The sequence below is a fragment of the Cinclus cinclus genome, chromosome 15, assembly GCF_963662255.1.
Source record: "Cinclus cinclus chromosome 15, bCinCin1.1, whole genome shotgun sequence".
Classification (NCBI taxonomy): Eukaryota; Metazoa; Chordata; class Aves; order Passeriformes; family Cinclidae; genus Cinclus; species Cinclus cinclus.
In genome coordinates, this window is record NC_085060.1 from 9,490,611 (window position 1) to 9,514,792 (window position 24,182).

The following is a 24,182-nucleotide window of genomic DNA, read 5'->3' on the forward strand; positions in this document are numbered from 1 at the left end:
AAAGACTCCACGTGGCACTCGGTGCCCTGGTCTTGTTGACAGGGTGGCGCTGGGCCACGGGCCGGACTCGATGACCGCAGAGGTCTTTTCCAGCCTGTTCGATTCCGTGATTTTGGGATCCGGCGGCTCCGCAATGGCCGAGCAGCCCCGGCTGCCCCTTGCCCCCTCAGCGGGGCCGCCAGGGGGCGCTGCAGCGCGCGGGGAGCCCCTCCCTCTCTCCCGGCCCCGCCCCGCCCCGCCCCGTGTCGCTCCGCGCGGGCGGGGGCGGGGCCGGGCCGCTCTCGCGATACCCGCGCGGCACCGCCCGGCCCGCGGTGCCCGGAGGTGGCGGCCCGGCCCGGCCATGGCGTCCGACAGCGACACCGAGGAGTTCTACGATGCGCCCGAGGACGTGCATCCCGCGGGCTCCCCCGCGCCGTGAGTTCGCTCGGCCCTGCCTTTCCTCTCTCCCTCCCTCCTTCTCTCAGCGCGGCCCCGCGGTCCCTGGGCAGCTCCTGGGGCTGTGGGGGGGAAGCGGGGTCAGAGCGGGGCCGCGGCCGCCCCTGAGAGCTCGGGGTCTGCTCGGAGCGCGGAGGGTGCGGGGAACCGAGCGGGGCTCGCTCGGCAGTCGGGGCTGGTGCGGACCCGTGAGAAGATGAGGTCATACCTGCCTTCCTGAGGCGGGAGCGGGTGTAGCGCTGGGAGGAGACGTGCGGAGACGGCATCGGGATCGGCAGAAGTCATACCTGAAACGCGATAAAAGTATCGGATTTTCTGAGGAAGGAGAAGCGAGCGAGCTTCGTCAGCAACAGGCAGCTGTTGCTGCGTTGAAGAACAACTTCTGGTGTGCTCTGTGCCTTGTTTTTAGTGGTGTCTTTAACACTTGTACTGTTTTTCATGGGGGTTGGACTACATATCTCCAGAGGTCCCTTCCAACCCTAACAAATCTTGATTCTGTGTCTCTTTGATGCTTCTTGCCTTTAGCCAGTTGGTTCCAGTAGTGAAAATTTGCCAGCGTTTTGTGAAATAGATGCCAGTGCTGCTGCCTCAGAACTACCCCTGACACCGTTGTTGGTGTCAGCCAAATGTGCTGACATTTGTCCTGTAAATTTCTCTTTCTGGTTGTGTGCTGGACAGGTTATGGCTTGTATCAATTGTTTCTCGTGTAGCCTGGACCAAACCTCTGCATTATTTTACTTGGTAGGATGAGGTTTCACATGGCTTGGTTGTAGAGTAATAGATATGGATTGTGGATCCATGCATTTGAAGCTTTAATAATGGACTGAGGAGCTTGTTTTAAGCTGCGACTCAGTGGTCACTGGATGCCTACAAGAAAGACTAGATCTTTTCTCCTCACCTTCAGATCCTGTATTAAAGTTCTTCTGAAGTTAGCTACTTAGCTGTAGCCTGGTGAAAAGCACATCTTAGTATGCAGTTCTGCAAGATCTGATAAGCCAAATTCACATTGCTGAAATGAGGTTTTTCTCCAACTGCTTACCTTCTAGGAATAGTGATCAAATTCTTCTCTGCATTAACTCAAAGTAAACAGCTGAAAACTAGAAACAGCAAAAACTGTTTTTCAATAAGTTAAAGCAGCTGGGGACAAGAGAGAGTGACTAGAGGCCACAGACAGGAAAGGGGAAGCAGACAGTTTGGTAGAAGTGAGCTATTAAATCTGCACATCCACCTTTTGTCTGATAACACATAATGCCACGTGTCCTGGCCTTGCGGGTTTCCACCACCTGTATCTGAACAGAACTTGATAATACAAAGTCACTCACTAGAAATTAAAGTGAAAGATGCTTTTAATTTTTCTAGTGCTCTTCCATAACCTGTATCAATGCATCATTGACTCGAGTCAATAGAATTCTGTGAGCCTGAGTCAAGTAAGGAGGTGACGTCCACGAACTTAGTTTGCAATATAGCTACTGGTCTGTAATTCAGTCTGTTGTTGAATCTAACAATATGGACAGTATGTTCTCAAAATAAGCTTTGTGATTTCATAAGAGCTAACTTCACAGATGCATTGGACACTTCTAGGAAGCAGGCTGGTATATCATTTTGCATGTGTAATGATGTTGCATTGGGACCACAAAAAAAAAAAATCTTGTTGCAGGCAAGGCAGCTGAAAACAAGTATGTGTTGCCCTCTGCAGTTTCAGATATTTCCTCCTGCATTCAGTGTTCTGATGATCAGTAAAATCAGTTGGGAATCCTTTTTGGCAGCAATAGTTTGCAGCAAAGCAGTGTAGATATATTTGGCCTCATTAGAAATGTGAGGTTTGTAGCTTCCTCCCTCCCTGGCCTTTGTTCTATGTGGGGAAGTTTAATAGCTGCTGATAGAGAAACTCTGAAAGTGGTTCAAGTGTTCATGTCAGCTTGCTGACTTCTTTGCTGTTTATTTATTTTATTGTCTGGTCTATAAGAGTGGAGTTTTCAAGTTGGATGTAGGCTCCCAATTCCCACTGTTAAGTCATTAAATTACTGATGCTTGAGTCCCTCTCAAGGAAAGCACCATATCCTCATCCTCGAGTACATCTGTAACTGGTGCTTTTTAAGAACTAATTAGCAGAAATTGCAGAACCTGATGCCAAGTGTTTCTGTCAGATTAGAATGGTCTGGGGTAGTGCTTCTGGGGTGAAGAATTCACTATGGGTGAGGTGTGTTTGGAGATGTTTTGAGACTACTGTATCCCTTCTGGTGAGGCCTGTGTGCTTCCCTTCTGCTCTACATCTTGCCTTTTACTTGTAATTCTGCTTTTGACAGGATGTGTGGAGGGTATCCCTCTGTTGGATAACTAAGTCCAGAGTAAAAAGGGAGAGGTGGTGTGACAGAAAATGCCTCTATTTAACCTCTGTCACTTGCTTTAAAGGCACTATAGCCATGGAAGAATTTAGGAAAATATGCTGAAATGTAGAGGCCTGAATAGTCCCATGCAGGAGGATATCAGTCTTGAGAGAAGGAAAATATGAAGTAAGGCACACTTGGTTAGATGCAGGCACGTGACAGATCCTCTATATTTTATTTATAGGAAAAGTGATCCACCCACTCTGAAATCAAGAACTGCCAAACCTAATAGTTTTGACATCATATGTCTAACAGTGGCAGGGGGCAAGTTTGTTCCTAGTATGCTGTTATCCTAATAATTGTTATGAGTAACTAAACGAAAGAGATGGTATAGGTAATGAGAAATGCTCTCTGGTACTTTTATTTAAGTTCTTGACTTGTAACTTCAGTAGTCCTGTCTTTTAGAAGTTACCTTGATGCTTTTCCTGAAGAATCTAGTGTCCTCTGTGTAGGAAGACAGATAAGGTTCACTGATGTGTGGGAGATGCTTAGTACAACTTCTGTGTGTGTAAGCATTTTAACCAACGTGTAAAGCTGATCCTGGCAGCAAATAGATGGAGTGTGAAGTGTTGGTTGTGTTCAGTGCTGCAGATGCATTTCTGCACTCACAGTCTGCTGATGCTTCTGCACAGGAGCTTCCCCGGGGCAGCCCATGCATTGCAGCAGTGAATCTCTGTGGGTTTGGAGGTGTGACTGCCATGGAGAGCTGCAGCAGGAGTAATTACAGCCTCCAGGGCAGCCGCAGGTTAGAGGGAACATCGTGTGCAGGATAGTGGTGAGCGCAGTTCCTGGGCTGGCTGTTGAACCTGTGTGTTCTGTACAGGGCACGGCTGCTCTGCGTGCACTGCAAACCTCTTCCCATCTGCTTGCTGGCACACCTGTTGTGTAACAATGCACATCCTCCCGGGAAGGCAGGCACTGTTGCTTTGGGATTTGCCCAAGGCCAGTATTCACATTGTTTTTTGTTTGAAGGGCTGAATGTTTTGTTTTCTGTCACAAAACTTAACAATAACGTGTGGAAAATGTGAAGCCCGCTTCGAACAGGTGCTTGGGTGAAGCTACCTGATAGATGTAAGAATGGGAGCTTCCTGTGGTCTGGTCACTATCAGGATGAATTTGATAGTAGGATAAACAATTTTTTAAAAAGTTTCTTTGTGAGTTTATTTGACTTCCAGACTAATCAGACATCTATTTGTGCAGGTGAAATGGGATAGTTCTTTGAATTGTTAATTCAATATTTTAATCTTTGTAGATAACCTTGAAGCCTTCCTTTGTTAAAGTGGTGTAAAAGTGGTATCATGTAAGATAATTTAGAAGTTATGTGAAATGCAGTCTAGAAGATGTGTTGCTATCAGTCTATAAATCCCACTTTTTAGTAAATGTTCATATCAGATAATTTTTTGCCTTATGTTTTCTGTGGCATGTGTCAGTTTTCATGTGCTGCCTGACCTTTCAAAGCCAAATCAATATTTGATCTTTGGGTTGATCCTATGTAAGTATATTCAGACACTTTTGCCACCATATAGTTTTTGGGGTTTTTTTTAAAATGCAAGGATTTCATACACTGCATCCAGAAAACGAATGGGCTTGAAGTAAAACTGGAGCATGGAGAAGGCTGTGAGTTCAGATGGTTGGGAAGACAAGACCATTCCAGAGTCATGTTGAGCTACAAAAGATTTCAGTTACCGAGCTGGCTGACTTTGTGTAAACGTAGTAGCACATAAGCAGTAACTGCTCAGGACTCAGGGAGCCATAGTGCTGACAGACACACAGCTCAAGTCCCCTCTGGCAAGCCACTGAACTTACCAGGCTGCATTACAAACTGATCTGAAACTGAGGTTTTTTGCCAAACGGTTGTGGAAGCTTTGTCGTATTTTAAAACCATGCAAATTCCTTGGTAAAGCTTCTTAATTGTGTGTGTGGGTTATGTCAAGCTATCAGCACGATATAATGTGCTACAACTGCTGGTTCTGTAACCCTTATCACCCAAGCACCTTTTTCCCAAGGTAGCTGAGTAGCCTGAGCACGGAAAGTAACATCTGGTTTTGTTTAAGTGCAGATTTTCTGCAAAACTGATTAGCTGAAGAAGTCTGAAACAGTAGTTGTGTCTTTTAAACCTCCTACTTTGTGTAACCAGAATAGGAATGAGTTGCCTGTACCAGAAAGTGAGGGGCTAATTAATGGGAAATGTCACAGTAGAAAACTGGAATATCTTTTTGCAGTTGAAAGATTTGTCTTGTTTAGGTTAAGTCTAAGCTGTGTCTTGTAAAATAGGACACTGGCTGAAGTCTAGGCATTAATGTTGTAATTATAAAAATGCTTCATTGTTAAAGTCGTCTCATGGATTTAATGAACTGTGACACATTTCTGCCACTCCTAAGGAAATCCAAGAGTTGATAGTGGAACTGAAAATATTTCAGTAACCAGAAATCCCACACAGGCTGTGGCCTTTCCCAGTAATATATTTTGTGAAACAAAAAGTGTTCTTGATTTTTCTGGTCAAAATATTAATTTTTCTCATTTTTTGCACATTGGGGTAGAGCTTTCCAGCAGGATTATACCTCAAAACAGTGTCACAGCTATTGTGCACCTGAAGTTAATATTTGGACAGAAGCATCTCAGTGTAACATGTTAAATTACCTGCAATGATAAGAGTTTTTATGTACCAATCCCCTGTACTTTGTTTACTTAGCTCTATTTATAAATGGGATCTTTGCTTTTTGTGATTAAACGCTTCCAAAGGGTAAAAAGAAGATCTGAAATTATTTAAAACCAAATGGGAATAGTGGTGAGTTTTTTCAGGAAGTATTGTTCCTTAAAATGATTTTGGAGGCAGGAGGGGCAAATGAGCCTGAGATCTTGATATTTGTCTATACTGCTTGGTGCCAGGTGATATTTGGGGTTCAGAATGTCACTGATCTTGGTAGTCAGCTGGGATATGTGTGCAATCCAGGTAGTTCATTCAGTAGTAAGCTTATAGGGAATTAATCTGTAATTTTGTTTCTGCTTGTGATTGACAAACCCATAAAATCATAGAAAACTCAGGGTGGAAGAACCCTGGAAAAATCATCTTTTATTTCCATTATGTATCAAGATTCTGTAGTCAGAGTAAGCAGTGTGACTCAATATTTAAATAACTTCCAGAATTCTGAAAGTCTTGTAGAAGTTGTGAGTTCAGGTTATAATAAAAACTGACCATCCACTAATTGAATTGACTTGACAAGAAGTAATTATTTGATACCATTCCCCTAGGATAGCTTGTTCTTTTATGTAAGTAGTGTTAGGAGACGTGGTGTGTGAGTGGTTGCTAATGCAAAGTCACTGTTTGGCAGCTTGTATTGTGGAAAGTAGTGCACGCAGGTTCCTTCCTGTTACAATGTATTTTGTCTCTATTTATACCAAATGTCCTGATTAGAAACAAGATCTTAGGTTTGCTCCAGAGTCTGAAGGGCAGAGTGTCTGTGATAGTGCCAACTCCATGGATCAGGATTGGGGCGCTTGATTTGGAGGGTACTGGACTGTTTGTGCTTCTGCTTTCTGAGAGTTTTTGTTTCTTTCGTGTCCAACCAATGCTTTGCATACACATGCTAATTTAAAATTCTCTGTAATGCAAAATGTTTTTAGTTTGTACTTGGAATAGCATCTTTTTATTAGAAAAGGGTCACAAAGGTGATTTCTAGAAGATTCTACTGACAAACTCTCCGAGTTTGGAGAAGCTGTGGATCTGTGTGGGGCATAGAGTAGGGAACCTGTATAGATGTGGTGTGAAAAACGTTTGCTTTGTTGCTCATCTAAATTATCAAGTACACAGTTCCTGCAAAGGAAGGCTGTGTTACAGACTATTTAAAACAGAGCTTACTGTCTTTGAACTCCACCTAAGTCTGTCTTTTCTTTCTAACAGGTCACCAACAAAAGTTGGAACCCATGTAGTAAAGGTGAGTTTCTTCTTCAAATCAATCAGGTTCTTGTTGATGAACACAGGGTTGTGTATTTCCACCTAATGTGGATGTGCTACAGTAGTCCTGACATCTGCACACAGAGGAGATTACAGACTTTACTTGTTGTAGGTAGCAATTGTACATGTCTTGAAATTCCAGTTTTCTTTTTATTTAGGGTATGTTACAGTGTCTTGAAGCTCATTTTATTCTGATGTGTATTTGCAATTTAATTAAGCTGTATGTGATTACTAAGCTGTCCTCTTTCAACTGATTTGTGAGTAGTAAGCAAGCTTCTGCAGCCACCTGGGTTTTGGTCCTGATTTAAATGAAATAGTTGATTGTGGGGTTTTTTTGTCTCCAAAATAAGAAAAATCTTAATGTTTGTACTTCAGAAACCTCCCCTCTAGGTTATGTGAAGATAAAACACTATATTTAGCTTAATGAGACTGCATTGCCACTTCCCACGCAGGTAATTGGTATTCTGTGCATAGTGGCAGCGGGGCTGAATCCAGCACACAGTGAATAGGTGAGGAGCTGGAACCTTATACAAATAACACTCATTTCCTGGTCTTAGAGGGCCAAAGGTGCTGCTGTACAACACTTCTGTCTAACGAAGGCTTGTAGTTGTGTCTGCAGTGTTGGGAAATACTGGTGAACCCAGTGTTTCTGAGCTGTGAGCACTACTCTGCTCTGAATCAATAGTATTTTAACAGTGATACAGTATCTTGCTATACCTCTTAGGGAACAGGGCCTTACACCCCATTTTGTGTTCTGTTTAATGTCTCTTTAATAATTAAGTATTACATGTGTAAGCCGTTCAAGCAGTGTTGTTTTATTATTCTCACTAAACTCTGTGCAATCAATGCACTTCAAAACTTAACTCTAATGTCTTCATTAATTATTAGCAATGAAGTTCTCCATGTTGCTATTAGATTTTTTAACTTTTTAAAGTATATTCCTAAATCACTTGTTCAAAGCTAGGTTTCTGAAGGTGGAAAGAGTAGTAGGTTCTCTGGTTGCTGTCATATCAGTTCAGTGAATGTGTGACTAATGGTATAGTTTTTCTTGGAATGGGTAAGAAATATTTCCTAAGTCCAAAGTTTAATAGGTGTGTGAGTTTAACGTCAACCGAATTGGAAATTAATATAATGGGCTTCTGTAGGCACTAATTACACTCAAGTATTTAAGTCATCATACGTTTGAAGATAGGTTTTAGTAATAAAGCAAAGCAGGGCTTGCATTTAGATTAGAAACACTTTGTGGTAGGAGGGGGAGGGAGTGGAGAGGGAGAAAGAGTTTTTCTGTGATTGCAGCTGCCTTTGCACAATATGCATTTCTGTAGATCAGAACTCTCCAAGATGGATGTCAGCAAGAGTTTGGGGCAGGGAGGGGTTTCAGATATAAAATGTTAGGATGCTCTAGAGGTTCTGTTTGATTGTCTGAGAGTCTAGACAAAGTCTAAGGAGAAATTTCTTACATATCGGTACTAGACAGTCACTCTAAATAAAAAAACAGGGACAAATGACTGAAAATACCCTCTTCTAGTTGGCTCTGCTTTGAGGGCTGCTGGATCTCTGCAGATCCCTTCCAGAGTCAAGGATTCCATCAGATTCCATTTTAGATATTGCTGATATATGTGCTTATGGACAATGTAATGTTGTGACCTTTCATTGGACTAGATGGTCTTTAAAGGGTTTTTTTTTTCCCTTACCTAAACTCTTTAGGATTCTAATAATTCCTGTAGAAGGGAAGGTGTGTGATAAAGTACTTGCTAGTCCGTATCACCTGAGGTCAGAGCAGTATCCTGTGGTATATATAAACTACTCCTGGTTCTGAACCTAAAATTTTGTAGGAATTGCTAAAAATGTTTACTCACAAATAGAATATTTTCAGTTCAGCTTCTTTGGATTTTGGAAGGATCTGTATAAAGATGACTGATAGCTAAAATAGACAATGTGCACTAGGAATAATTATAGAATGTAAGATTCCATGTTAGAACCTCGGATCCATATTTGTGACCACTTGATAAAACTGCCTGCCTTAACTTGGATATTTCTAAATAGTTTCTACTGTATGTGGCTATTATACAGTTCTTGCATCTTTTCCTAAAAGCCAGTCAAGAAAATAGAAAATATTTTAATACAGAATTTCCTTGCTGCAGATTATTACGCGTGTTTGTTTTTCTAAACTTCATGCTGCCTTCAGTTTGATTTTAGTTGAGGTTGCAGCCTCTTAACAGGAGCTGCCTATTTTGTTGCATAGTGTGCAGCCTTTCTGTGCATGACTCTGAATTACTACTCGTGTACTGAGCATTACTGTTTAAACATCTGATAGCAGTAATGTGTGAAAATGTGGCCGATTTCTTGTCCTTTATGCTATTTAATTTGTTGGAGCTATAATTTTGTTAGATCATCTTACTGAAGTAGTACCATAGTCTTATGATTTTTTTTCTTCTGTAGGATATGGACAATAAACTACACAAAGCTGGAAATGAAACATTTGTACGAGAAATGAAACAAGATGATTCAAAAGAGGTAAGTTAAATATTGCTTTGAGCTTACAGCATTACATTAAAAATGTTAAATAATTTAATGATCATTATTCATCCTGAAACTACCATAGGTTAGAATTAATTGTTAATGTTAATAAGAATGTTCATCTAAAGGGTAAAAAAAATCAAACTAAATGTTCTAAAAACATATTTAGGATTCACCAGCTTTGAATTATTTGTGTAATTTACAGGATCATATTTAGCCATATGTGAGAACTCAGAAGAGTGAACAGCTTTTGTTTCTTAACTTTCTCTCCAAGTATATTAAAAAAGACTGAAATTAGTCCCTATTTTTTTATCTTTTGAATATGCCCATTTCAGCTCAAGGTTCTGATCTTTTTAAACGTAATGCATTTTGTATATAAAACAGCTTTTCAGTGGAAGAGTTCTTGTGGGTATTGTGCAGGCTGACTGGTTTGTGTATCCAGGAAATGTCTGCTGGTGACTTGTAGAATGGTTTTGTTTTCTTTCTCTAGATTATTGACAGTATTATAGAAGAAAGCCAGAAAGCCCAACAACTAGGGGATGATTCTTTAGCTTCTGGAGGAAATGAACTGACTGTTCCAACTTCAGATGCAGATGCTTGGATTTCTGGAGCAGGTATAATTAGTGCTATCCCAGAAGTACTAGCTGCTAAAATACCATTACCAGAAGACACTAGAGAACCAGAGGATCAGAGTGTGTGTAAGGATGCTGAATTGGAGTCTGGGAAGCTTTTGTTTAGTTCTGACCAACAGGAATCTCATAAACTAACAGAAGTAACAAATGCAACTGACCATAAAATGGATGAAAATGAAGCACAAGGAGAAACATCAAAAAAAGAGGACATAACAGACAAGAAAGAGGCAAATACTTTAGAAAAACTGGCTTCAGATCTATCTACCAAAGACCTTTCTACAACAGAAGAAATGCCCCCAGCAAAGCCCCCAAGGCAGCTGACGGTAGAGCCTGACATCGTGGCGAGCACAAAGAAACCTGTCCCGGCCCGGCCCCCGCCTCCCACAAATGTTCCTCCCCCGAGACCGCCCCCCCCTGCACGGCCAGCTCCACCTCCCCGGAAGAAGAAGAGTGAACTGGATTTTGAAGTGCAAAAACCTGGTTTAGAAGGCAAGTATTCTGTTTTAGATGGGTTCACTTATCTACAGGGTTACTATTGTTTGTTTTGACTGAAGGATCGTTCAGTCCTGTGATTTTAGTTTAGCTGATGGGTAAAAAAAATCCTTCAACAATCATAGCTTGTTACAATGAAGTAATGTACTTCTGCTTTAGAAGTGTTCCTCATTCATGGACTTTCTTGTAAAGTAAGATTTGCTATTAAAATAGCTGTAGCTATAGCAAGGGGAAGTTGACTCATCAATACATAAGCTAGAAAACCAGTTACTTCAAATAAAATGTGGTCTGTATTTGCATAGAAATGCAAGTCAAGGTGTGGACTGATGTCTTATGAGTAGTCCTGGGTTACTAGGAAAATGACTATTAAAAAGAAGTTAATAAAGCTTAAGAGGCCTAGGTGCAAAATCATGCCTGAACCTCCAACTGTATATGAAATACATAATTGTAAGTTAGATTTGGTGGCAGTTGATCATTAAAAAAATACCAAACTAGTCAGAGAGAGTGTTCAGGCCTGTGACAGATTTGATGCCTATGGCAAGTGTTATACTCTTCTTTCTAATAAATTTCTTTTCAGTTTCTCGAGACAGCTTCACAGCTGGTGGTCTTATAACTTCAAGTTCAGTGACAGAGGGTGTGCCCAAAGATTCTCAGCCTTCCTTGGATTTGGCCAGTGCAACTAGTGGAGATAAAATTGTCACTGCACAGGTATTGGGAAATGGTTGTAAGTTTGATAACAGTTACATTTTCTGTTGCTTCAGTGTTACGTGGAGATAATGTAATCTGTGTCTGCACAATTTCAGGAAAACGGGAAAGCAGCTGATGGCCAAACAACAAATGAAGTACTTGGACCACAAAGACCGAGGTCCAACTCTGGCAGAGAGCTCACAGATGAGGTATCACTGGCTGTGGTCTGTACATGGTACACCTTTGTGCTTGCTTTCCCTGCCTCTTAAATGAATTATCATAGTCACAGGTCACTCCGTGTTCTCTGAACCACTCCGTGCTGTCAGCAGGAATGCAAATAGGAGTGGGGCATAGCTTTGTCCACCTGAGTCATGTGTGGCATTAGCCTTTGGAAGTGTGAGCTGAAATGCCATCAAGTTTGTGTTGGTAGCTATGCAAACACCTCAAAGGATTTTCATGGGAGGGAGCACCAGCAAACCTGGTATTTTGTCATATGTAAAAGGGGAAGGAGTCAGCAATAGGAAAATTTTCTTCCTCATACTAAAAAGTAGTTTCCTCAGTTAATAATTCTACTAATCCTGATGCTATTTGCTTTTTAAAATTTTCATTTGTATCTATTACTGCATAGCTTTCTTTAACTGTTGCTGAACCTATGTAAGTGTTCATGAGATAGTCCAAATAAACCTTCTCCTCTATGGTGCTAGTCCTGAATTCCTTTTCTCTCTGTATGTTAAGTTTGCTTTTGGCTAAAACTAAGATACAGCAGCTGGAGTAGGAAAGGGGAAGACTGCAACATCTTTTAATTACATAATATGTTTGATATTAGCATGAAGGGTGTCAGGCAGTGGTTGATGTCTGTATAGCTGCATTTTCAATTTATGAAATTGAAGCTTGTGATACGTAACTGTTCATCTTTGTCTAGTGGTTGATGTTTGCACTAACACACTAATTTAAACCTAGTCTTTGTAAAATAAATATACAGTGAGCTACAGAACTTCCTTAGTAAGATAAGTAAGTTTTGATGGTTTGTGTTTTACTCTAGGTTTTCAAGTCTAATCAAATTCTCTTCATTTCACATCTTATTTTTTTTCCACAGGAAATTCTAGCAAGTGTAATGATAAAAAACCTTGATACAGGTGAAGAAATACCTCTGAGTTTGGCAGAAGAAAAGTTGCCAACAGGCATTAATCCCCTGACCTTGCATATCATGAGGAGAACTAAAGAATACGTCAGGTATGAATGACCAGAGCTTTCAGCTCATAAGATGCTGTTGCTGTTACGGGTTTTGCATAAACTGAAGCAGCTCTTAGGTAGGTAAAAACAGCCCCAGTCCATCTGTCTGACTAATCTGAGCTAATTCCCAGTTCTCAATGGACCAGACTCCTTATTGATTTCTCTCAGGTTAACTAGAAGTTGCTGATATTGCTGGAAGTTGACAAGCAAGTACATCTGAAAATCCACTTATCTGCAGTTAGCCTTTAATGTACTAAATGCCATTTCTGTGCTGAATTAAACACAGTTTACATTCAAGTACTGGATGTTGTTCATGCCCCCACCTCCTGTAGCTTTTTCAGTGTTTCATAGGAGACTGTTCCTCTGAAGACCTGTTGCCATTAGCAGAGCTGACTGCTTTGAGGTTTACTTGTTCTTAATAGAGCTTTAGATCCTTCTAATATGCAAAATGGAGTCTTTTTGCTATCTTTGATAGAAAAAGACATGTATTTAGTGATCAGAAAATTGTCAGTCTAGGTGTTCTTTTCAAAGGCCTGTATGAATTTATGCAACAGACAATTTCTAGGTTTTTTTTGCATTGGTTTATCATTGAAAAGTTCACTTCTCTAGAAGTCATCTGTGTAAAATGTGTGTATATTTCAGAATTTATTTGATCTATGAAAAGCAAGATATGAGAACAAATTGGCACGTTAACAGTTCCTAGTAATTGAATGTATTTTGTCTTCTCTTAGCTTTCAAAGTGTCACTATAAGCTTAAGTTGGTAATCTGTAGCAGGGAATAATATATCTTTGGCACCAGCAGAGTGTATGCAGCTTTAGTGTCAAGATGCTGAAGAATTGAAAGACCTGTTTAATATGTGATTAAAATACTGTCCATGTTTTCCCAATGCGTTACACGGGGGAATAAAGATGGATACTAAAATGCAGAGCCTACTTTACTAAGGTTTCACTCAATTTAAATTCATTATGGTATCCCATTAAACAATCACTTCTGTATTTCCTAGTAATGATGCAGCACAGTCTGATGATGAAGACAAAATGCAGACACAGCAAACTGACACTGATGGAGGGAGGTTAAAACAGAAAACGTAAGATGCTGTTTTATGTTTTTTTCCTTTCCCTAGGAAGAAAAAACAGATTTTGTTTTTCTAATGTGAAGCTTCCCTTCTGACTACTGAACAAGTTACCTTTTAAGTAATCACTTTAGAAGTGATTCCTGATTTTACATAAGCCTGTAGCTCTGTGATTGAACTGAGTATTGCATGACTGCTATCAAGTTTACTGCTTATTTTAAGAAGTAGTGAAAAAAGATAAGATTGCATTTCAAATCAAGATTATTGATTCATAGTAGCAAAAAAAAAAATTCCATTATTATGTGTTGAAAAAGTATCCTTGTTTTAAAGGACTCAACTGAAAAAGTTCCTTGGCAAATCTGTAAAGAAAGCAAAGCACCTTGCTGAAGAATATGGTGAACGTGCTGTAAATAAGGTTAAGAGTGTTCGAGATGAAGGTAATTGACATTCTATCCTTTTTTTTTTTTAATAGGATAGTTGGTTTATCCTTGTGCTTTTAGGAATCAAAACTGGCAGAGGAACATGCACTGCTGCATTCTTAACTGTTCTACAGTTGGTGATAGGATTTTTTTAGAGTTGAACCTTGTAGCTTAGTAGGCATTTTGAGATGACCAGGTTACAAGGACAAGTTCTTGTAATCATTGAGAGACCTTTTCAACTAAACCAGTTTAATACTCTGATTCTTTGTTGTGCTGTTAGAAAGAGGCTTTGATATCAAAATATGAACACTTTTGGAAAGTTATTCCAGCAAAGGTAAAAGTGGGGATTATCTTCATTACTTTAGTAAATCAGATTGTTTTCAGGCAACCAGTGCCACAATTAAAGTTCTCATATAGCTTGAGCTCCTGTTAGATTTCCCAACTACAGCTGAATTCTTCCCTTCTTGTTTCATCAGTGTATCTTTCAGACAGACTTTTAGTGCTGCAGCAAGCTGGTGTAACCACAGCCTGAGACAAGTGCCATGGAACTGCTGCACTTCAGTGTCTTCTGTTGCCACTGGCTGTTGGCCACAGCTCTTTTGCAATTCTTATACTTCATGAGCAAGTCACCAGGCCATTGCAGTGTAGTCAGAGAGAAGAAACAAATGGACTTGTTTTCAAGACACATTAAATTGACAGAAATTACTTGGTGCAGGATCTGCTGAATGCAAGACAGGTGCCAAGAAAGGGGCAGAACAAAAATTGATAGCAGTTCTTACTTTCAGTGTTTTGATTCACTGTAGTCTGAAATTAAGGCAGATGTGTTTTTAGACCTTGATGCAATACTATTCTTATTTTACTTTAAGATCTTAAAATTGCCTATTGAAATTGTCTAATTGAAGACTAATCTGCTACCAACAAGCTTACTAACAGATTAAATGGGTGCTGCAATATGTAGTGCTGAATTTGTGTTCCTCTTAGTCTTTCACACAGATCAAGATGATCCCTCTTCCAGTGATGATGAAGGGATGCCCTATACAAGACCAGTTAAGTTCAAAGCAGCACATGGCTTCAAGGGACCTTATGATTTTGAACAAATTAAAGTTGTTCAGGATCTCAGTGGAGAGCATATGGTAGGTCTCAAATTCCATGTGTGCTTTTGCTGAATCTGTTCAGCCTGAGATTCAACTTTTAATTTTCATCTACTTGCTGACTTGCAAAAATGATTGTCAGGTTTATGCTCTGTGAAGAACTTAATTCTGGAAAATAATAGTCTGGCAAAAAAATGAAAATTTGACTGGTTTGACCAGATCTTCAGGGGGTGAAAAGCATGTAGACTCCCAGGCATCAGGGATTCTCCAGAGCTCTCCTTTGAAGAGTTGTGGTGTCAAGTGGTATTTGATTATTTTAGTTCTCGCAGTTACAACTTTAGTCTGAAATAGGCTATTTTCCACTATCAGAATTGAGCACAGAGCAGCTAGCTTGACCTGCTCAGCTGTAAATAAATTAGTCTATTAGACAGATGAACACAAGTGTTAAACAGAAATACTTAATAGGTCCTGGAGGCTAAAGTTGAGAGAGGGTAATGGATTATGTGGTTCAGAATAATAAGGAGGGGAGAAACCAGGATAGGATATTTGCAGAGATGCCCATGGAGAATGAGGCAGAAAAACTACCTATTCATCACTGTTTGAAGTGTGCATGCTTCCCTATGGAATCTGGAATATATTCTAGTAGTCCTGAATTCCCAAATTTCTGCTGACAGCGGCTGTCTGACATTGGAAGCAATCCCTCATCTCTTAAGTGTTGGGCTGAGGGTCATGACCTACAGCAGTCAGTGACCAGAGGTTGCAAGCTTGTCATCCACAGCTGAGCTTTCCATTCCTGCTGGTAATCCGTGTTAGTTTCCATCGTGCCAATATTTGACTTCTTAAACCTAGGAAATTCCTCCATATTGATGGAGCTTGTTGGAGTCAAATACCTAGTAGCTCTTTAGTCAGTAGCAGGAGGAAATGGGAGAGTGCTTGTGTGGTTATGTTTTATTGACTAGTAACTCTTTGGGCTTTGCAATGGAGAAAGAATAGGTATCATTAGAAGCTTTGCAAAACCCTCATGCCAATTATGAATATAGCAAATATATGTAGTATATGTACTTTGGTTGCCAGTTGGTGTAACCAAGCTTAGTTTCTACTTTAAAAAAAAGTGTGCAAACCTCAAGTGCAACTGCAAGTACTTGTCAGTTCTACAAAACAAGCAGGAGGTTCTGAGTCCCTCAGTCAGCTGTACAAGTCTTATGTGGAATTCTGTGGTAGTGCTGACCTGCTGTATTTCCTCTCTTGCAGTAATCTGCCCTGTGGGCTTTTTCTTTCAAACTGTTTTTGCACATGTGTTGCACAAGCCACCAGTCTTAACAATTACTTACCAGTGTTTTGATCTGCAGTTTATTTTACTTGTGATATCTTGTGTGTGTCTAAATCTTGTGAGTTGATGTAGAAAGTCTTTTTGGTATGCAGGAAAGCACTTTTTATGACTTAAACAATAATCTCTTTATTTTGACAGGGTGCTGTTTGGACAATGAAATTTTCTCACTGTGGTCGATTACTGGCATCTGCAGGGCAGGACAACGTTGTAAGGATATGGGTTTTAAAGAATGCCTTTGACTATTTCAATAACATGCGAATGAAGTACAACACAGAAGGTATCTCTCTATGCATGCCTAGAGCTCTGAAACAGCAGAAGTTCTGGGTATTTGGGAACTTGATGTTGAGCATGGTGTTTCTGTCTGTGTTCCAGGTCGTGTCTCTCCTTCTCCCTCTCAAGAGAGCCTGAATTCTTCCAAGTCTGATACTGACGCAGGGGTAGGTACACAAGGTATTGGGAGGGGAAGAGATGGTCTGGTTTGTCATTCCAGATCTTCATTGTTGCTTTATCCAAATACACATTAAAGGAGTTCTTGGCTTGTTTCTTTTTGTAAAACTGTCATAGCAATAGATGTCTTCAGTCAAATACGTTAATCTTGTGTACAGGGGGTGCAAGCAAGGATGCTCATCATTGAATTGGAAGCATTACAAAATCTGCAGCTGTGCTCTTGCCTCCTGCCAGAGGAGATTGCTGAGTGACTTGCTAAGGGGGAAAACCCTACATCATTGAATTTCCTCTCTCAGTGTTTTGTCTCTGGTGATTGCTTGTGGTTAATGTCTCACTCGATGTTTTTTCTGAGGAAGGCCAAAGTAAGCAATGGGATTCTCAGAAGCATAACAATACCTGACATATTTAAATTTTTCACATCTGTGTAGATAAAAATGGAAGATGACTGAAGAAAAGTATTCAGACACTTTTGTGAAGTTTTCAGATGCTGTAGTAAACTTTACCATTAAAATTAATGTATTTAAGGTGTTTTTTACTATTTTTGGCTTCCAGCAGTGTAAGAAACAGAGGACAGAATCAGGATTTAAGTGATGCTCTTGGCAGTTGTGTTACTTAGCGTGTGTTGTTTTCGCAGAGGGGGAAGCAGTGAGGCCAGCAATCATTCTTTAACTCATGTAAATGAGTGGGCTTGCTAACAATGCCAGAGATGTTGTTTTGAGTAGTTGGATTTTTTTGGGGTTGGGTTGTTGGTGGTTTTTTCTTTTTCTGCAGAAGTTTTGTATAGGAATTTCTAGGGCTTTTTAAAAATTATCTTTTATGCCTGTTAATTCTGAACTGGTCTATTACTGGGAAGTTGTCATTCATGATATGCACTAGAGACTTGGAAGCCTGAACTTACACCTTATGTTCTGAAATGGATCACAGTTTTTAGAGTTGATATACTTTGTTCCAAAAGCTTATCTTCAGGTGTTTGCTTAAATTGCTGTCAAACTGATCCCACTGAATTAAGAGATGGAAAATTTAGAACGTCTTAATTTTGCAGTTTCAGGATGATGTTTCACAGCTCATTGTACTTGACATTTACTTCAGTTATTTATTAGTGCAATATTGTTTGTTCAAATTGTTATTGTCCTTATAATTTTTTAAGGAGTAAGTGCTTCATTGTTAATTTTTCCAGCTGATATTTAGTAGTATTTCTATGTTTCTCTCACAGATTTGCAGTGGAGTTGATGAAGACCCAGATGATAAAAATGCTCCGTTTCGTCAACGACCATTTTGCAAATACAAAGGCCATACAGCAGATCTTCTTGATCTTTCCTGGTCTAAAGTAAGGCACCTTAATGCAGGATATACAGTACTTCTGTGTTTTCCTTGTTTTCTGTTGTCAGTTGCCACTGGCACCATACATTTAAACAATATGAAATAATCCTTGAAGTTAAGAGAAGTTTTGTAAAGGCAACATTTATTCTAGTTGAAATAGTTGGAATAAAATGAGCAACCTTCCTGGGCTTGTGTAATTAAAAGTGTCTCTGAAAAAACCCAAGCCAGTAACAATTACAGTTGTGTATTCAGTAGTGAAAGTAGATTATTTAGAGTGGGAGGATTTTCCATTAAGCTGTGTGGTTTCTGTTTTATGGTGTTACTGCTTTTCCTGTCTTCAGTATGCTTTGCTTTTTGTGCAAAGTGTACACGTTCTGAAGTTGCTGAACATCTATTTTAAAAATACTGTTTCTCATCAGACTTATTCAGATAATTCTCCACGTGGGAATGCAGTTGTACTTTTAGGAGCACAGTTTGGTTGAAGCATCTCTGAAGTCTGTTGTGCCATTTCTTCTCTGAATACTTTAACTACATTCCAAATACTCATTTTCACTGAGATTTTTCCAGAAAATTCTCTCTTCCCAAGGGTCAGTGTACAGCTCTTAAGGAAAGCACTGATGAGTAATGGTAATTTGGATAAACCTTTTTATCTGAAAAGTTAAAATGTTGAATTTCATGCCAGCATAGAAGTTGGTAAGACTCTACCAATCCAATTCTGTATTTCTAGTTACTTTTGTGTCTGTTAATAACTATGGAATGCTCTTGTTTGACAGAATTACTTCTTGCTTTCTTCTTCTATGGATAAAACTGTCAGATTATGGCACATATCAAGAAGAGAATGTCTTTGCTGTTTCCAGCATATAGACTTTGTCACTGCTATAGCTTTCCATCCAAGGGTAAGTGTAACTGCCCTCTTAGTTCTAGAGAGGTAGAATTGAAAATGATAACATTCCACTCACTTTTCTTTTAATTAAAAAAAAATTGAATAATAGTTTGTGCGCTTTAAAAATATGCCTCGTGGATAATAAAAAAAAAATCATAATGAGATTGAACAGATTGTCCAGAGACCACAGAATCCTTGAGAATTTTTAAAATTTGACAGAATATAACACAGTACAGCCTGATCAAACTTCTAGAACTGTCCTTGCTACAAGCAGGGGAGGTGGATCAGAGACCTCCAGAGATTACTTTCAACTTATTTTTTTATAATTTTTTAAAAATACTGTAATCAAGCTTCTTAACATTAATAAAACTCAAGTGGAAGAACAGTGTTTGTCAGTGTTCCCTAAACATACAGAACTAGTAGATATATGGGAAACGGTGAAAGGAGCTTTCAGCTTCTGGCAGGGTGAGCATTGAGAGGGTTGAAAGTACCTGGGCTAAAAGTGAGCAATTTTCTGACCTGAGGTATAACTGTATGTGTGTAATCTTGTCAAGAACTTGTAAGAATTTGAATTCCATTTGCCACAAGTTTCTTAAACATTGTAATCGAGCTCATCTGAAGGTTCTTATTTGGGAAATTCTGTAGAGGAGCTGTTTGGAAATGGGGTGGGAAGGTTTTAAGGAAGGCAGAGACACACTCATAGCACAGGTGGAGATTAATTCTTGTGTGTGTTCTTAGGATGACAGGTACTTCTTAAGTGGTTCATTGGATGGAAAACTCCGACTCTGGAACATTCCTGACAAAAAAGTGGCATTATGGAATGAAGTAGATGGGCAGACAAAATTGATTACAGCTGCCAACTTCTGTCAGAATGGCAAATACGCAGTCATAGGCACCTATGATGGAAGATGCATCTTTTATGACACAGAGGTAAAAACTTTGAGACTGTGGATATTGTTATGTTAAGTAACAAGCAGATTTAGAAGTCATGGTTATTTAAATACCAAGAAAAACCTGTTAGAGCTTGAAGCAAACTAATGCTTTTTACACAATTGTTTCAAACTGGGACATGTTTTGATATCTTTTCAGCATTTGAAGTATCACACACAGATACATGTGCGTTCTACCAGAGGTCGGAATAGGGTTGGAAGAAAAATTACTGGCATTGAACCTTTGCCAGGAGAAAACAAGGTACTGTCTTTGAGTGCAGCTTGGGCCCAGTACTGAATTCTGATATTTAATTCTAATGCGTAGTAAGCTTGTGCCAAATCTTTTAACACTACTAAAATGAGCCTTATTCTTTGCTGATTTAGGCTAATACAATACTAAGTAGTAGTAAAATAGACTATATGTTCTTTTAATGATGTTATGCTGCTCTGATTAATGTGCAGGTGAAAAATAGCTACAGACTTGTTTCCATTTGTAAATTTATTTATTTATTTTCTAGATACTAGTGACATCAAATGACTCCAGAATCAGGTTGTATGACCTAAGAGATCTGTCTCTATCTATGAAGTACAAAGGTTATGTCAACAGCAGCAGCCAAATCAAAGCCAGCTTTAGGTAAGACAGTATTGTAACAATGGAGTTGCTGGATTTGGAAAATGCAGTGGCTGAAGTACAGAGGGTTTTGTTTAAATAATCTGCATTGGCATGAAACTGAGCCTCTGAAATATTATCTGGCTCAGAATGCAAAGGTGAAAAAAGGCTCTGCTCAAGAGTGATGAGCTGGGAGCTCCTGTGGACAGTATGATGTGTGTGCATTACTGTTGCTGTGAGTGCAGGAACTGTGCTAGAACTGAAGTTGGAAATTACCTTGGGAGATCATCTTGCTCAGTCCCCCTGCTCCAGATAAATTTCCCAGCTTAAATCATCTCTATTTACAGCTACTGTAATGCATGCTTGAACAGCTAAGAAAAGTTATGTTTTTCTTTCTTTGAATCTTTAGCCATGACTTTACCTACATTGTAAGTGGTTCAGAAGATAAATATGTCTACATTTGGAGTACATACCATGACCTGAGCAAGTTTACATCTGTAAGAAGGGACCGAAATGACTTCTGGGAAGGCATTAAAGGTAAAAAACAACTTTTGATCTTTGTTTTATATTTCATTTTTCAAATCATATGAGCTTTGATTTTATTTGCTGTACATCTCATTTGAACAAATTCTTAGCTGGATGCATGGTAATTTGTGGCCTATCAGGAATCCTTGTTCACAGGAGACTCTCTTTGGGACGGCAGAGGACAGAGTAGCTTAGATTTTGTCCAACTTCAGTGGGAGATTTGGCATGAATGTAATGTTTTACTGGTTGATTGTAGAAATCAAAATAATTATCAACATAACCCTTTATGGAAAAGTGACTTTGAAAACAAATGCAAGCTTTTTCTCTTTGATAGTAGGCTAAAAGCAAAAATGGGTGGGGAAAAAGCAGTTCTTTTATCTGCTCCACATGCACACAGTTTTTGGGAAATCTGGGCTATGTTTATCTCACATGTTTTTTGGACCTCTTGGCAGTTAGTTTTGGGCACTTAGAGCATCTTCTGAAATCCCTAAGATTATAGAACAATGACAGTTGTTCCTTGAATTCTGAGTTTACCTGATGCCACTAGCACTGAGATTCTTGTATATTTACTAGAATTTATGCCTGCTATTCTTGTAAAACTAGCAAATTCTTGAAAGAAGGTAATCAAAATTGGATTGTCTTTCTGAAGCGCACAACGCAGTCGTCACCTCTGCAATCTTTGCTCCAAATCCTGGTTTGATGGTATCATTGGAGACTTCTGAAAAGCAAGAAGCTGAAAGTAAAGGAGAAGATTGTGAGATATCAGACACCATACCCTCTGGTAGGTGTTTTAAGATGAGCTCTGCTTGGTACCATGGTATGAGCAGGAAAGTATTATGAATAGTTTCAATCTGGGTGGGGGTTTCTTGAGAAGAAAAGTCCTTGCAGTGGCATGGGTATGTATTGCAGTTTAGCATTCCACCTTGAACATTTTGGCAGCTGTTGCATTCTTAAAAGCTGAGGATGTGAGATGAGTTGCCATCCTAGGAACTTTAGGATTATTCCTTTTACATTGAAGGTGTTAGGAGGTAGAGCTGCACCAACCAGTAATGGAAAGACTTCTTTCCTAGAAATGCAGATTTCCTTGAAGTATTGCCTAGAAATCAGGAATATGATAAAGGAAGAAGGGTATCACTGTGATGTAATGTATTTTAATGAAAGTGTGATTTATATATATATATATATATATATATATTTATTTTTTTTTAACTAACAGTTTATTCTCTTTTCTGTTAAGGAGCTCTGAAGACAGATCACACAGAAGTGCTTTTATCAGCTGACTTTACTGGAGCAATTAAAGTCTTCATTAACAAAAAGAAACATGTATCTTAATTGGTTTGCAACTGACAGCAAAAATCTATGGTACTGTGGGATTAAAATTCCATAAATAATGCAGGCAAAAGCCAAGTATCTAATATAATGTTACAGGCTGATTTATTTTTAAATCTTTATTTTAAGGCTACTCAAATATTGGATCCTTGGAAAGCAGTGTGCCTATTAACACCTGGGCTTGTAGGATAGAAAGGAATGTGTAAGAATAATCCTGCCAAACATTAGACTCTAAACTTTCTACAAACAATTGTTTTGCAATGGCATTGTGAGCCTGCACAGGTTTCTGCACAAAACCGTGGTTGCACATGTGTGTGCCTTTTGGATATATGCACGGATTGGAACCTGTATCAAAAGCATCTTAGTGGTGCTTGTGGCCACTAGGTGTCAGGAGCTGGGGTGGGAGGAAGGCTGGAAAAATGCTGAATAATGTAGTCTGATCTTTGCACAAAATTCTATTTGAGAAAGATCTTGAATTTGTAGTAGCTAATATTCAGAGTTTTAAGTTATGCAAGTTTTTGATGGGTCAGCAACCATGTGTAAATGTTTTTATAAATTTCTCAACTTCAGGACGTGAAAATTCTTTTGTTGTCTTTTAATTGTTGTGGACTTTAGATTCCTTTCTTATATATAATTTTTTGCACACTGGAGCACAATACTTGTGTATAGAATTCTCTCATTCCGTGTTCACGGGCACCAGAACATATTCACCTTCCTGATAAAATTAAGCTGCATTAGAAAGTTCTTATATTTTACAACTATGTAAAATAAACTGTTTACATTTTTTAAGCATTGTAGCTTAAAGTTTTAAGTTCTTCTTGTTTGTTTAGTGCCACTGAATTTTGAAAGTATTTGTAAATATTCATATAAAACACCTATGAAGTAACATTCTGGGCATCATAACCCATGAAATGTTATTGATGGTCTCAAATGTTTCAGAGAACAAATGTGTCATTAAACTTGGTCACACACTTGGAAATTGTTGCTTCTTTTCCATTTTGATCATTTGCCTTTTGTCTAAAGTAGTTTTGACATGTTTCACAATCATTGATCCTGCAAGCACTTGTTACCTTCTGAGTACTACTTTTCCTGATCTTGTCACACCTTTCTTTTTGAAGGAATGGGGAATGGAGTACTGCAACTGGATATTAAGCAGAATTAGGAGTAATTATGTAATAGTTTAGCATGAGGAGGACACTTCACAAGTGTGCACAGAATTTTCTCCTTCCCATTAGTAGAAGAATGAAGATGTGGAAGGGCAGGAAGTGAGTCTCACTCACCTTTTAATTCTTTTTTACTCAGGTGAATTTGGCTATGACTTTATACAGAATTGTCTTGGACAAGAAAGACAGTTGCAAGGGGTTCATTATTAGTCAAAATAGATACAAGAATGGTACACAGATTATATAAAATTATCTTCAGTTAACACAGTTGTGTGAGTTTGACTCAGCTGAAAATACCTGCATGGCTATGAAACAAGCTAAACTCTTTCAAGGTTCTCTTGTTACTTTGAGCTCCACTGAACTGACAGAAGTGAGGAGATGGCACAAGACATTTGGTTTGTGACTCCAAAAATCAGTTTCTATAATATGGAATATCTGTGTAGAGGACTGTAACTGACTGAGATTTCTGTGAGCTGTTCCCGGACACTGCTAGGGTTTGTTACAGATGTTCTACGTATTTATTGACTTATACAAATTAAGAAGCTGTTTTGTGCAGTACAAATGCCATCACTTTGCTTACAGGTACCTTAATTCCAGAGTCTTGGCACATTGTGGCCTTCCTGTCTCTGGAAATAAAAGTCCAGACTGAAGGAAGAGGCATGTGGGTTTAGCATTGGAGGGTTTGGGTATGCTTTTTTTTGTGGGTGTGCTGCTCTTCC

At 39.2% G+C, this 24,182-nt stretch overlaps 1 protein-coding gene across 1 annotated transcript; it reads left to right on the forward strand.

Moving 5' to 3' along the window:
• Window positions 1–339: 339 nt before the first annotated feature.
• On the forward strand, window positions 340–23,272 carry WDR44 (WD repeat domain 44). The gene is made up of 20 exons (XM_062502975.1): window positions 340–417; window positions 6,727–6,760; window positions 9,223–9,297; window positions 9,791–10,421; window positions 11,002–11,132; window positions 11,228–11,320; window positions 12,208–12,344; window positions 13,349–13,432; window positions 13,748–13,854; window positions 14,818–14,969; window positions 16,396–16,534; window positions 16,630–16,694; window positions 17,918–18,031; window positions 18,798–18,920; window positions 19,646–19,837; window positions 19,997–20,098; window positions 20,355–20,470; window positions 20,856–20,983; window positions 21,621–21,752; window positions 22,209–23,272. Exons 1-20 carry the CDS (start codon window positions 344–346, stop codon window positions 22,301–22,303), a joined length of 2,724 nt encoding a protein of 907 aa, XP_062358959.1. The 5' UTR covers window positions 340–343; the 3' UTR covers window positions 22,304–23,272.
• The last annotated feature ends 910 nt before the right edge of the window (window positions 23,273–24,182 follow it).